The 12,788-nt window shown below is 47.0% G+C and overlaps 1 protein-coding gene across 3 annotated transcripts in view; it reads right to left on the bottom strand.

Annotated features, from left to right (window-relative positions):
* Positions 1-12,788, bottom strand: part of LOC146816580 (uncharacterized) — a 51,264-nt gene that overhangs the window by 16,376 nt on the left and 22,100 nt on the right. Inside the window, exon 1 of one of the 3 annotated variants that reach the window (XM_085609134.1) lies at positions 11,147-11,208. The exons of the other annotated variants lie outside the window; for them this stretch is intronic. Within the exon in view, the coding sequence (XP_085465260.1) occupies positions 11,147-11,171 (25 nt within the window). The 5' untranslated portion in view covers positions 11,172-11,208. Of the gene's footprint in view, positions 1-11,146; positions 11,209-12,788 lie in introns of those variants that run through there. 3 annotated transcript variants of the gene reach the window in all.

The raw sequence follows: 12,788 nt of genomic DNA, 5'->3' as shown, positions 1-12,788 counted from the left end.
GACTGGCTGGACACTTTGTCTGGGGGTCATGATCGGGATGGCAGGGGGGGGGCTGCGGGAGGAGACTGCCCGCCGGACCGGGTCTGAGGTACTGATGCGGGGGCTCACTCCGGATGATTCTGCCACTTTCGGCCAAGCTTAGGGTCTTTGTTTGTTGTACTCGTCTTCCCTCTTTTGGAGGCGGTGCGGGGTCTTGAGGGGGTGCTCTTTCCTCCTCTAGGGGGTCTAACTAGTTCCAATTATACAGGGGCGACAGGCACACTGCAAGTTGGGGGGGCTGTCTGGGCTCATGCAGGGGTGCAGGGAGGGGGGAGTTTTGTTGGGGCTGTTGGGTTGGGGTGGGGTATTGTTTATTTGTACCACAAGGCCAAAGTATTGTTGTGCTATTTCTAAAGTGCTCTCGGGGGGACGATTGATCGCTTTCGGCTATGATGGGGGGTAGGGGACTGAGTCTTTTGTCCTGGAATGTTAATGGACTGGGAGACAGGATAAAACGGGGGGTGGTCCTGCAGTTCCTAAAACGAATTTCACCCGATATAGTTTTTCTGCAGGAGACACACCTCATTGGAAACTCCTATCGTGCTATGAATCGACGGGGCTACCGCCTTCTGGCCCATTCGGGCTTTACGTCTGGTTCAAGGGGTGTGGGTATCATGGCTAAGACCTCGCTCCCGTTGGAAGTTGATGAGGTGCTCCATGATGACAGGGGACGTTACACGGTTCTGGTGGGTAGAATGGAGGGCAGAGTGATTGTTTTTGTTTCTGTCTATGTCCCGCCAGGGTTGTAAACGACTACTTTTGCGGATCTAGGGCGCCTCCTCCTTGGCCTTCCGGAGGGGATTCTAGTGGTTGGGGGGGATTTTAACGCCGTGGTTTCCGGAACTGAGGACCGTCACCCCCCTAGGGATCTCCCCCGTGCCCAAGCGTGGTTGTCCGGCCTCTTGGATACCTTGGGGCTGGTGGATTGTTGGCGTTTGAAACACCCTACGCAGATACAGTACACCTTTCACTCCGGGGCCCATGGCAGTCTCTCGAGGCTAGATTATATCCTGGTGCCTGCGGCGCAGGCGGGGAGGGTCGGGGAGGTGCGCCATTTGGCGCGGGGTATTTCAGACCACTCCCCGCTCCTGTTGCACTTCGACATTCTCCCGAGGGGGGAGGGCAGGATGGTCCCGATTAATCCCTGGTATCTGCGTGACCCCACCATTCGCGCAGAGTTGGTTAAATGCCTTAAGCGATATTTTGACGATAATGTGGGGTCTGTGTCATCGGCGGTCTCTCTGTGGGAGGCGTTCAAGACGGTACTCCGGGGGGAGGCCCTGTCCCTTATTTCCCATTCCCGGAAGCGCGAGCGGGAGGAGGTGACCCGTGTTGAAACTGAGATAACCGAGTTGGAGGGTGATCTAGAATGTGGGGTGACGGACGACAAATTACATGTTCTCCGACTCAAGCAAGCGGCCTATAAGGCCCTCGTCACGGAGGCGGCCAGGGGCCTCAGTAGAGAGCAACAGGGGAGACTGTATGATGTGGGTGATAAGGCTGGTAAATTGATTGCGTGGCTGGATAAAAAGGAGAGAGCCCTCGCCATACGTTCGGTCGCTTCCGGCAAGGCCATGGGTCCTAATGGTCTTCCCATCGAATTGTACAAGCTGCGGCCGGATACGCTGGCGCCCCATCTCCGTGCTATGTTCCTCGCGGCCCGTTCGGCGGGTTCCCTCCCGCTAGACCAGCGTCTGGCCACTATCGTGGTTATTCATAAGGAGGGGAGGCCGCGGGACCGGGTCACGTCCTACAGGCCCATTTCGCTGCTGAATGCGGAACCCAAAATTCTCGCCAAGGTGTTGGCCAATCGGCTGGTTGGCGTGGTGTGCGACCTGATTCACCAGGATCAGTCCGGCTTTATCCCTCATCGCAACACTGCGCTCAACCTGCGGCGTTTGCATGGGGTGCTCGCGCGGGTCCCGTTCATACGAGAGCCGGCCATTTTGGCGTCCCTGGACGCCACGATGGCGTTTGACACACTTGAGTGGCCATATATTTGGGCGACACTGGCGAAGTTTGGGTTTGGCCCGGGATTCATCGGTTGGGTGAAATTGTTGTATTCCGGACCGCTGGCGCAGGTGGCGGTGAACGGTAGAGTGTCGGCCCCGTTTGAGCTGGGCAGGGGCACGCGGCAGGGCTGCCCGTTATCACCGCTCCTCTTCGCGCTTGCCTTGGAGCCCCTAGCGGAGTGGCTGCGGTGGCATCCCTCTATCCGTGGTCTCCGATGGACCCCCGAGTATGAAGATCGCGTATCCCTTTACGCTGATGATATTCTTTTATACCTGGCTTCCCCGCGTAAATCGCTGATTGTACTAGTTGATGTATTGCACTCATTTGGCCTCAACTCCGGCCTGGTCATCAATTGGGCTAATTCTTGTGTGTATGTCCTTTCTGGGGATGTCCCTATCCTTCCGCGGGGTTGTCCTATCCAGATCGCCCCGCAGGGATTTAGGTACCTGGGTATCTTCATTACCCTGGACGCGGAGGCCCGATATAAACAGAACTTGCTTCCCCCCCTCCAGCGCCTGAAGGATGACGTGGCCTGTTGGAGGCGCTTGCCGCTCTAGCCGCTCGGCCGGGCGGCATTGTTTAAGATGATGTCGCTGCCACGTTTCCTGTACGCTTTACAGAATACGATGGACGTTGTCCCGGCGCGCTACTTTCGCGAGGTGGAGAGTTTGCAGCGCCGCCTGTTCTGGGAGGGTAGGCCGCGTATCGCCCTGGCGAAGCTGACGCTCCCGTGGTACGACGGGGGGGTTGCCCTCCCAGATATCAAGCCATATTACTGGGCCTCCTAGCTGGCTGCGATAAATCACGGCCTTTACGGACCCGCTCTAAACCCGGCCTTTGAGATGGATAAACTGTTACTGCCGGGTGGCGACTATAATCGGGCGCTTTATTCTAGCTCGCTCGACGCACGTCTGACGGGCCCTACGCGGGTCATGGTACGAGTGTGGCACGCGGCAAACTTGGCGATGGGGTGGAAGGATCGGTTGACCCGGGCGACGCCACTATATGCATCTGAGCGGCTGGGCTCCCTGTGGACCTCGAAGGGCTTTGAGAAGTGGGACATGATAGGCATCAGCAGGGTGGGCGATCTCTGGACGAGGGGGGGGGATTCAAAACGTTCGATGTGCTGCAGACGGAATTCCAGTTGCAGGACAGGGAGTACTTTCGATATATGCAGATCCGTCATGCGTTATGCTCCGTATTCCCGGACGTTGCCTCCATCCCGGAGTACTCCCCTCTGGAGGATAGAGTGCTGGATGGGCATGTACCGGACGGCACGATTTCACTAATTTACAAAAAGCTCATCAATGATCGCTCGGGACTGCTGACTAGCCTTCGTGAGGCGTGGGGGGCTGATGGATTGGAGCTGGATGACGAGGACTGGGTGTCTGCGGTGGCCTCCCCGAAAGAGGTGGCCATACCGGCTCGCCTTCGCTTCGTCCAGCTCAAGATACTCCATAGGGTCTATGTTACGGGGCCGAGTCTGATGCGTATGGGCTATGCTGTGGACGGGTTGTGTAAGCGTGGGTGTGGTTCTTTGGGGACCTTTCTCCATATTTTGTGGGAGTGCCCGGAGGTGGCGCGATTCTGGCGTGGTGTGCATGCGGTTTTGCAGGCAGTCACGCATGTGCCGCTGCTTCCCGAGGCGAGGAGATGTCTCCTGAATGTATGGGAGCCAACCGACTACTCCGTGCCGCAGACGTGGTGGGTGACTCTGGGATATATGGTGGCCAAGCGTGATATTGCGCAATTGTGGGGTTCCCAGAGGTCACCAACTGTCTCGGCGTGGAAGGACAACATGGATTGGTGTATGTTTCGGGAAAAGGTGGTGTATGTTGCGAGAGGTAAGCCTGGGAAATGGGTGAAAGTGTGGGGCCCCTGGAACGCCTACCGTGGGGGAATCTGTACCCCGCCTCGGACGCTTGATCCGTCACCGGTCCCGTCTCCTTAGCCTGCTTGCCTTCCTGGTTCTGGGCATTGAGTCCACTTTGTCTCCGTCCCGACCTATCCCCCCCTTGTTATTCCTGTGGATCGGTAGGGTCCCCCCCAGGGGAGCACATGCTGCTGTTTCGATTGTGGGTTGCCTTGTGGACTTGTTTTTTCGTTATTTATATAAAAATGAAACCGTTGTGTGGGGTTCGGATGGTGTGGCTTCCAATGCTTCTTTTAACTCCTGTGATCTCTCTTCTGCCGCAGTGTGTGTTCCACTGCTTGTATTATATGCTTCTCCTGTTTGCTAGCGGCCGGCCTGAAGGTTGTAGGCCCATCTTTGTATATCTTTTGGATTCTGTAATAAACGGTTTAAAAAAAAAAAAAAAATTAGGGAAAGCTCCCGGACCTGATAAAATCCTGGGCGATCTATTGAAGCCTGATATTAGCATCTGGGGACCATATATAAATCATTTATGTAATGCAATAGCCTCGGGCGCTCCAATCCCCGAAACTTGGAAAGGGGCTGAAATTATTACAATCTTTAAAAAAGGCAATCGTTATGATCCTGCAAACTATCACCCAATTAGTTGAATAGATATTTTACAGAAAATTTTTGCTAGTCATTTTTTAAATCGATTATATATTTGGATTGAGGATAAGAATGTGCTTTCAAAATTCCAGGCTGGTTTTAGAACAAAACTCAGCACAACGGATCAGGTTTTTAGGTTCACATGCCTTTGCTGGAAATATGTAAAAATAAGAAAGGGTCACCTCTACGTTGCCTTTGTAGACTTAAAGGCAGCGTTTGATCTTATCCCACGGGACTTACTATGGGATTCGTTGAGATGTCAAGGGGTGCCTGGTGATTTGCTAGAGCAAATAATAAGGCTACATGAAGATAATTATGAAAAAGTAAGATGGGGTCCGAGGGGCGAACTTTCTGAAGCAATCCCTATAAAAAGGGGTTTAGTCAAGGATGTGTACTGGCACCAACTTTATTTTCATTGTATGTAAATGATATCCCCAACTTTTTGAATGGTTGCCAGAACGATGCACCCAAATTGGGTGGAGATTCGGTGCCAGCACTTCTATTTGCTGACGACACCATATTAATATCACAAACACCAAAAGGATTGCAAAGCCTATTAGACTCCTTCCATACTTACTGTATAACAAAAGGCCTTGAAATAAACACCACTAAAACGAAGTATATGGCCATAAATCCCCATAAAACGTTTTTAAAAAAACATAGTATTAAATAGTCAAAAGTTGGAGTATGTGCAGAGTTTTACCTATTTGGGTATATTTTTGGACGCAAAGCTATCCTGGAAGTCACAAATGGAAAAAAGCAAGATAGCTCTGCTCCAAAACTCTCTGCCGACAATGAAAAAGCATAGGAGCAGTTTCTCCAAAGCATTTCCCCAGCCCTGGAGGTGTTTAAATATAAAGCCCAAGCAGCCGCACTTTATGGGGCTGAAATATGGGGGCCTTAATGCAAAAAGAATTTTGAAGTGGGGGAAAATACATTTTATAGAATGCTTTCAAGTCTCCCCGTACGAGCACCACTAAGTCCAATTACCTTGGATTTGAATGTCAAACACACTGACCACTATGACCACTATGCACGACTAACACCCCTTATATTCTGGGTAAGACTTTGGTCAACAACAGAATTGTTACACTGCAAGGTAGGCCTAGAGGAGATCCTGAAGATAGATCAGAATAGGAGTATTCTGTGGCTTAGACATGTTTTTTCATGGTTTAGGAAGCTGGGCCTATCCCTTTATTGGGACGACCCAACTTTGCTGTCTTTAGCCTCAAAGAAACTGCTAAAATCTACCTTTTGGGCCTATATTTAAAATAGTGTGCTATATGGTCTACCTAATAGACCGCTAACGACTAGGTTCCTTTTGTTTAAGAACGTTGCAGAATTTGAGCCCTTTCTAAATGAGGTGTGTCCTCAACTAGCAAAAACTTTATATATGAAGTTTAGATATGGTGTACTTTATATAAATGCAATTACATCACGATGGGCTATCAATCATGCTGGAATAGGCAATGACTTGTGTTCTCTATGCCCAAATAAGGTTAAAGAAAATGATTTGCATGTATTATTCTTTTGTCCTGCATATGTCAAGCCTAGAAAGAAATGGACTAAACCCTTTTGTATAAATATGGGAATTAAGTCTTGTAAAGAGGCAGAAAGAATACTAAAAACTGACAGCACAATTAACTGTATTTACTGTAAGTAAATTTCTACTAGCTGTAAGTTTTTTAAGGGCCAAAGCAGGACTGAAGCTGTAGCGAACATGATTAAGCATTTCCAGGGTAATACTTAATGAACCTAGCACGTGCATGTAGATATAAATGGTAATAAGGGAGTCTTGATTGTGCATCATATTATATTAATCAGAAAGTATTATTAATTGTTTTTTTTAAATGTTCTAGGAACGAAAGCACAAACAAACAGATGATGGAATAGGGGTTTTATATTAGTGCTATCTTAATTTTTAATATGATGCCTATTTTAAAATATTTACAAATGTATTTATGTTTTTAGTTATAGTGACGACAGGTCATACACAAGCCCTTTTTTCTTTTTATTTCCCCATTTATAAATATTGTAACAGTATTGCTGCACTATCTGTACATGGAAATTGTATGTGTTTAAATGTATCTTGTATGGTTTAAAAGAACCGAAATAAAGATTTTTGAAATTGAAATTGAATAAAGCACACAAAGTTCCTTCTCCTCTCTTTGGCAGTCAGGCAACCACTGCAGGCCAATCCCTCAAGTTTAGGGATAGTCTCTCCAAAGTCTCTCTGGTTCATCTCCTCAGCAAAGGTTCCTTCTTGTTTCCTTCTTTCCTTTCACAGTGCAGGGCAGAGACATCAGACACACCACAGGAGGTGGAGCCAGCATTGTGGAGGGAAGGCACAGCCCTATTCAGGTCCCAGGTGCAACTCCTCCCACCCATCTGCATGCAGATCTCTCTACTCAGTCCTGTGCTGAATCACCCTGTCTCCTGGAATCCCTCAGCCCCTGTCACTCAAACTCCACACAAGGAATACACAACCTAGCAGAGGCAGGTTTGGATGGTTAGACAAGAAAATACATACTTTCTAAAAGTGGTATTTTCAAACACAGAATGTTAAAACCAACTTAACTAAAAGATGTATTTTATCATTCTGAGTTCAGGCATACTAAACTCGAATTTCTACCATGTTCCCTGAGTCAGTTAGGATTATAAGATGTAATAATCAAACTGATATTCTGGTCTATGGGGAACAGGTAGCCTTGCAATACTGAAAAACAATAATGGCTGTAATTCACTATTAGGACATGCCACACACACCAGGGATTGTCCTACCTTATACTTACAATGCACCCTGCCCTTGGGCCTACCATAGGGGTGACTAATATGCAGAAAAGGGAAGGTTTAGGGACTGGCAAGTGGGTGCACTTGCCCAGTCAGCATGGCAGTAACAGACTGCACACAGGCTCTGCAATAGCAAGCCTTCGACACACTTTAACAGGCTGCTTCGGTGGTTGGCACAACCAGTGCTGCAAGCCCACTAGCAGCATTTGATTAACAAGCCCTGGGCACCCATGGTGCACTGTACAAGGGTCTGACAAGTAAATCAAATAACCCAATTATGGAGTCACTAATCCATACATCAATTTACAATAGGGAGAGCATATGCACTGTAGCACTGATCAGCAGTGGTAAAGTGCCCAGAGTCATAAAACCAACAAAAACGGGTCAGCGAAAAAACAGGAGGAAGGCAAAAATTTCAGGGATGACCCTGCAGAAAGGGCCAAGTCCAACACAGCCTTTCACAGAGCATGACATTTCTGTGGTCCAGTAATGTTTTTCAGTACACTCTCAAGCTTAGGTTGCACTCATGCAGCAGGGTTTGATAATTGTTTTGCAGACATTGCTAAAATATCGAGCAGCCTTTTGTTTTCTCTTCTGAATGCAGATAAAGGAAAGAGGTATTCCTCCAGAAGGTTTTACAAACAACGCTGCATGTTTGAGATGCCTTCCATGTAATCACCAGAAATGCTGCTGGCAAGTCATGGTAGGAGCAGGGGACTGAGGACATACCTGATGGTAAAGTAAAACTGTTCATTCGGTCAAGTACCCAGTATTGTACAGACTAACCGGTCAGCTTCACCTGCAGCAGCAATTGGCAAACAATGGAATTTCCACCCAATACAACTGAACATACTGAACACAGAGGGCGGATGTTTGAAGCCTTTTTGCATTTGCAAAAGGTCTGATTTTCAGATTCAGTCTGTTTGAGACCACAAAAGGGCTTTTTTTAATTTTGTTTGTTGCAAGCTGCGCACATAAGAGGCGCAATGCATCAATACACAAAATGTCAACATAATCGAGGATTATCATCGTACACAGCAAAAGCAACGCAATAACAGCAAAACAGCATCAGCACCTAGGCTAAACAGTAGAACTGTTTAAAACATCTAAAGTAAATGAAACCATGAGTAAAGACACTCCTCGACTGTGGTTAGATCCTCTGATGGTGGATAACCCGCATCCCCAGTATCCTGTCATAAATGTGAGTCCAGGGGAACAGGAGCATACAGAGATGGCAAAGAGGGGTAGGAGGGAGGGCGGGGGAGGAAAAGAAGACAGATATAGGCATTCTATGGTACATACTACACAAAGTTGCCTCTCCTCAGCCACACGCCATTCATGCAGATATCTGTCCATTTGCAGATATCTGTCCATTTCCAAACCGATGTTGTGGCGGGCTGTAGCCAGTGGATAGCTACTCGCCACGTTCCGAGCACCAATCCCATGAGAGTAAACCGGTAAGACATTTGTGCACCACATTTAGGTATCAGCAGTGTCCCCATTAGGCAGCGACTGATCGAGGCCTCCACCGGCACCGTGTGACCTCTCAAAGAATCGGTAGGACCTTATCCCTGAACCCTTGAAGTCTCCAGCACTCCCATACATGTCTTTATTCTTCGGAGTGCAATCGTTAACTGCACTCACTGCGTCATAAACTTTATTAGCCACACCCAGATGAATGTACAATGGTATTCCGCATGCATTCAGGACGCATGCGTTCTGAACGCTGTCTTTTTATGAATGCATCTTTAGGATGCATTTTTTCAGCACACAAGTTGGTTTAATTACTTGCCTTAGGGGGGTGCTGAATGTTGGAATAGTTTAATTTACTATTCCAACTCCAATCTGTGCATCAGTGGGGAAAGTGGCTGACTTTAAATCTACACCATTCCACCAATGCGCCCCCCCCTAAAACCAAGTTGCTACGACTTTCGTGCAGAACAAATGCGTGCTAATGCTGTGTTTGTTCTATTGCCGGCGCTGTGTTGGCACAGCGTGATTCCGGCTTCGTTCAAAAGGAAGTTTCCCCACCCAGACACACCCAAAAGATTATGTCATTCTCCTATGGTGTCCATCAGAGACCAGAAGAGTACCGCTAGCGAACTTACAAGGCACTACATAACCCCCTTTGTTAAATAATAATTGAAAATATACATATACACATTATAGTTCCTCAATGAGTTGTCGAGGTGCTTGAACCAGTCTCCCCAAAGTAGTTGCGAGAGGTTGATGAGTTTGAGGAGCCGGGCCCACCTGGGGCATCAGGGATTTAGAGTTAGGTGTCGGAGTTGGGCTGCTGCAGGGATTCTGCACATACACAGAACTATGCACAGGAATACGGGACCTCGTTGTATAGGGGCTAAGCCTTCCTATAGCCTCAGTACCCACAATCTCATGACCGACTAGCTGTAGTGGCTCACTCGCTCTCCTATACAATCATGAAGTAACAAATGATTAGACACCCCAGAACACAACACTCCTGACTCTCAGGAATCGCTGTAGCAAGACATACCCTTTCGCTCACTCACTCATACGAATAAGAATACAGTAAGAATTGACACTATTATAGTTTAAAATGTTTATTTTAACTATCGTGCTCTATAACACAGTATAGGAGCCACTACCAGCAGCAAAACGCATGAAACCTAAGGCAATTAGCCTTTTTGCAAGTCCATAGATTATGAAGGGAGAGGTCATCTAATAAAGACAGTGGAGAAGGGACTACAAGGCTTAACCACCCTCCCCTTGCCAAGAAAAGTATTATTATATGATAGAAGACCTGTGGGCTTTGTCAGCAGACCCCATACCTTAGTGCCTATATGGAGTATCTACATCATAGGAACCGCTTGGCTCTTCTCCCTAGAAAGGTCCCTCTCCAAGTGTGTGTCAATCCAACATGCATCCCCATAATATCAAAGCACGATTGTTCCAGCAGCCCCAGGTGCGTTAGCATGTTTTGTCTAGTTGCTAGGGACGGACCAGAACAGAATAACAAGGGGCATTGTTTATCGATCATGCTCACGGCGTTCAGACTAAACTCCAGGAACAGACTAAGAACACACAAAGCAGATGGTTCTCATGTGAAAGGCATAAACAGAGTTTTGCAGTAACATGCGCAAAAGCAGTATCATGTCAGCAGAGCTCATGCTAACTTAGCGGTGTCAACAATGACTCTATCGGCCATATGACACCCTCCCCTTGGTCAGGTTGTAGTATATAGATAAAAGACTTAAACAGAGTTCAAAATATAAGCAGCGTTTGGAAACGCTCAGAAATGGCCAAATCGGAAAAATTACAAGAAGGGGAAAAAAATGTTTTGTTGAAAGCATGATTAATGCAGATTTGGATAATCTATCAAATCCATTGAACTTAAGAATGCAATTTGTTCCAAAAGGTCATCCCTATCGTTCGTAGCAAAAAGGGATGCCATCCATTTAAGCAGTTCGAAAGGACACACGTGTTCCTCATAATCCGATGCTTCCAAGTGCATATCCGGGCAACCTGTGTGATATTCGATGAAACAAAATGTTGTAAAAGGCGCTGTGCAGCGGCACAGGTATTCCACTCAGCCAACACTCCAAGTGCAGCTGCACGCATCAAACGGCCTTTCCCAGAACAGTCCTGGTAATGGGCTAGTAACGGACCCACCAACAGATCATAGTCTGCGCATGACGTATTGGAGAGGCACAGATCCAAGGCCCAATAGAAAGGGCACCACCTGCAGAAGAACACTGGTTGCACTCAAGTGAAGTAGGCAAAGGGAAAAGTTAGCCCATAACTTACGCCAAGCATCGTCAATGGCCAGCATCCAAAAAGGTGTTGCATTCGGTCACGGTACAGTTGCAATTGGCCAGGTCTGCGCAGTACCACAAGATGGGCAACCATTGCATAGCAGGAGCAGAAGTATCAGCACACAATTTGCCAGCGCTAGTATTAAGGGGATCCCTCCAAAGGCACTGTAAAAAATAGAATGGATAAAGGCTGGTATTACTCCAAAAATCGTCTGAAAAAAGGTCAAAAGGCCCACAAGTTAGAAAAAATTAGCAAGGCCTTCTGTGTCAGACGCATTAAATATTTGATGTATCAGTTCCCCAAAATGGAGTGGGAGATTCGTATTCAGGAGTGACTGAATCTCACCAGACGTTCTCGCCACCTGCAATTCGACGGTCTTTCGAGCTGAAGTAAGAGCCACTGCCTGTTGAAACAATAGCGATTTGAGTCCGCTTAGTTTATTGAAATCTGTTTTCAAAGTCGGAATAGAAGGCCAAAGAGAACTATCTACACTCCCATGCGGGGGCAGAAAAAGCACATTGCTACAACAAGTAACACGTTGTGAAACGGTTACTATGTACGCGATGCCTGCCCGTAAGCCACAGCAGTCGTGGTTATTCATAAAAAGATAACTGCCATTTGAAAGCAATGTGAGTGTGGGAATTATCGCTGGGACTGGCGTACCTTTCAAAAAACAAGCAAGATTAGCAGCGGACACGTTACAAGCGGCGTGCAATTTAACATGTTTGCAAACTAAGGAATGTCCTACAGTGGAATCGTACTCCTCCCCCGTCAGGAAAACTTCCTTATTCTCCCGTTGACATCTGTAGGTGAAAGGCAAGGACCATAATTCATGAAGAAACATAATACCCAAGAGTTCAAAGTGGCCTATCAGGAAGTGTTTCATGCAAGATTTAAGCTGAAAAAGTGAGAAGGGCAGAGAAATAACGCAACGAATTAACCATACAGCTGAATCAGTTTCCGCTACGGAAAATGATAAATGTTCTAACTGTTCTATGTGCATCAATGTCTATGTAGCATCTTTCATGGGCATTAACCTTTGTCTGTCAAATTAAACGGCATAAACAATTCAGAAGAGTTCAAATAATAACATGGTACTTTACCCACTTTGAGAGTTTGCAACAGATCGCAATTGATTTTTACCATGGTCTAACATAGATACCTCACTTTGAACAATATCAATAACAGATTAAACAATATTATCTAACGTGTAAATACGGGAAGACAATATATTAATGCTATTGTCGACCACTGCAAGAACTTTCTCCAAATTTGCTTTATCAATTTGGCGCAGGCGGAACGCTGCTTCCATCCGCGATAGTTTCCATAATTCATTATAAGCTTCATAGATACATCTTTTTGATCTTGGTGATTTAGGACCCAAGATAAAATCAGCCAAATTAATGTCGCTCAACAAGAGAGACAGGTGGTGTTTTACCAACGACAGTGTAGAGTGTTGCAACCATTGCTGACAGTTTCCTCACTGAGTATGCGGGGACTGCATGTGAATGCGGGAAACGTGGATCAGGTCTAGTTTGAGTGAAGCCGGTTGCTGCATTATGAAATTTCAGTTGACAGGCATTGACATTGGTTTGCCACAACAACCATCCCGTAAGGTCAACATCAGAGATAT

Source organism: Triturus cristatus, chromosome 6 (genome assembly GCF_964204655.1).
Source record: "Triturus cristatus chromosome 6, aTriCri1.1, whole genome shotgun sequence".
Lineage (NCBI taxonomy): Eukaryota > Metazoa > Chordata > Amphibia > Caudata > Salamandridae > Triturus > Triturus cristatus.
The sequence above is the reverse complement of the archived record's forward strand: the minus strand, read 5'-3'. Positions and strand labels throughout refer to the sequence as shown.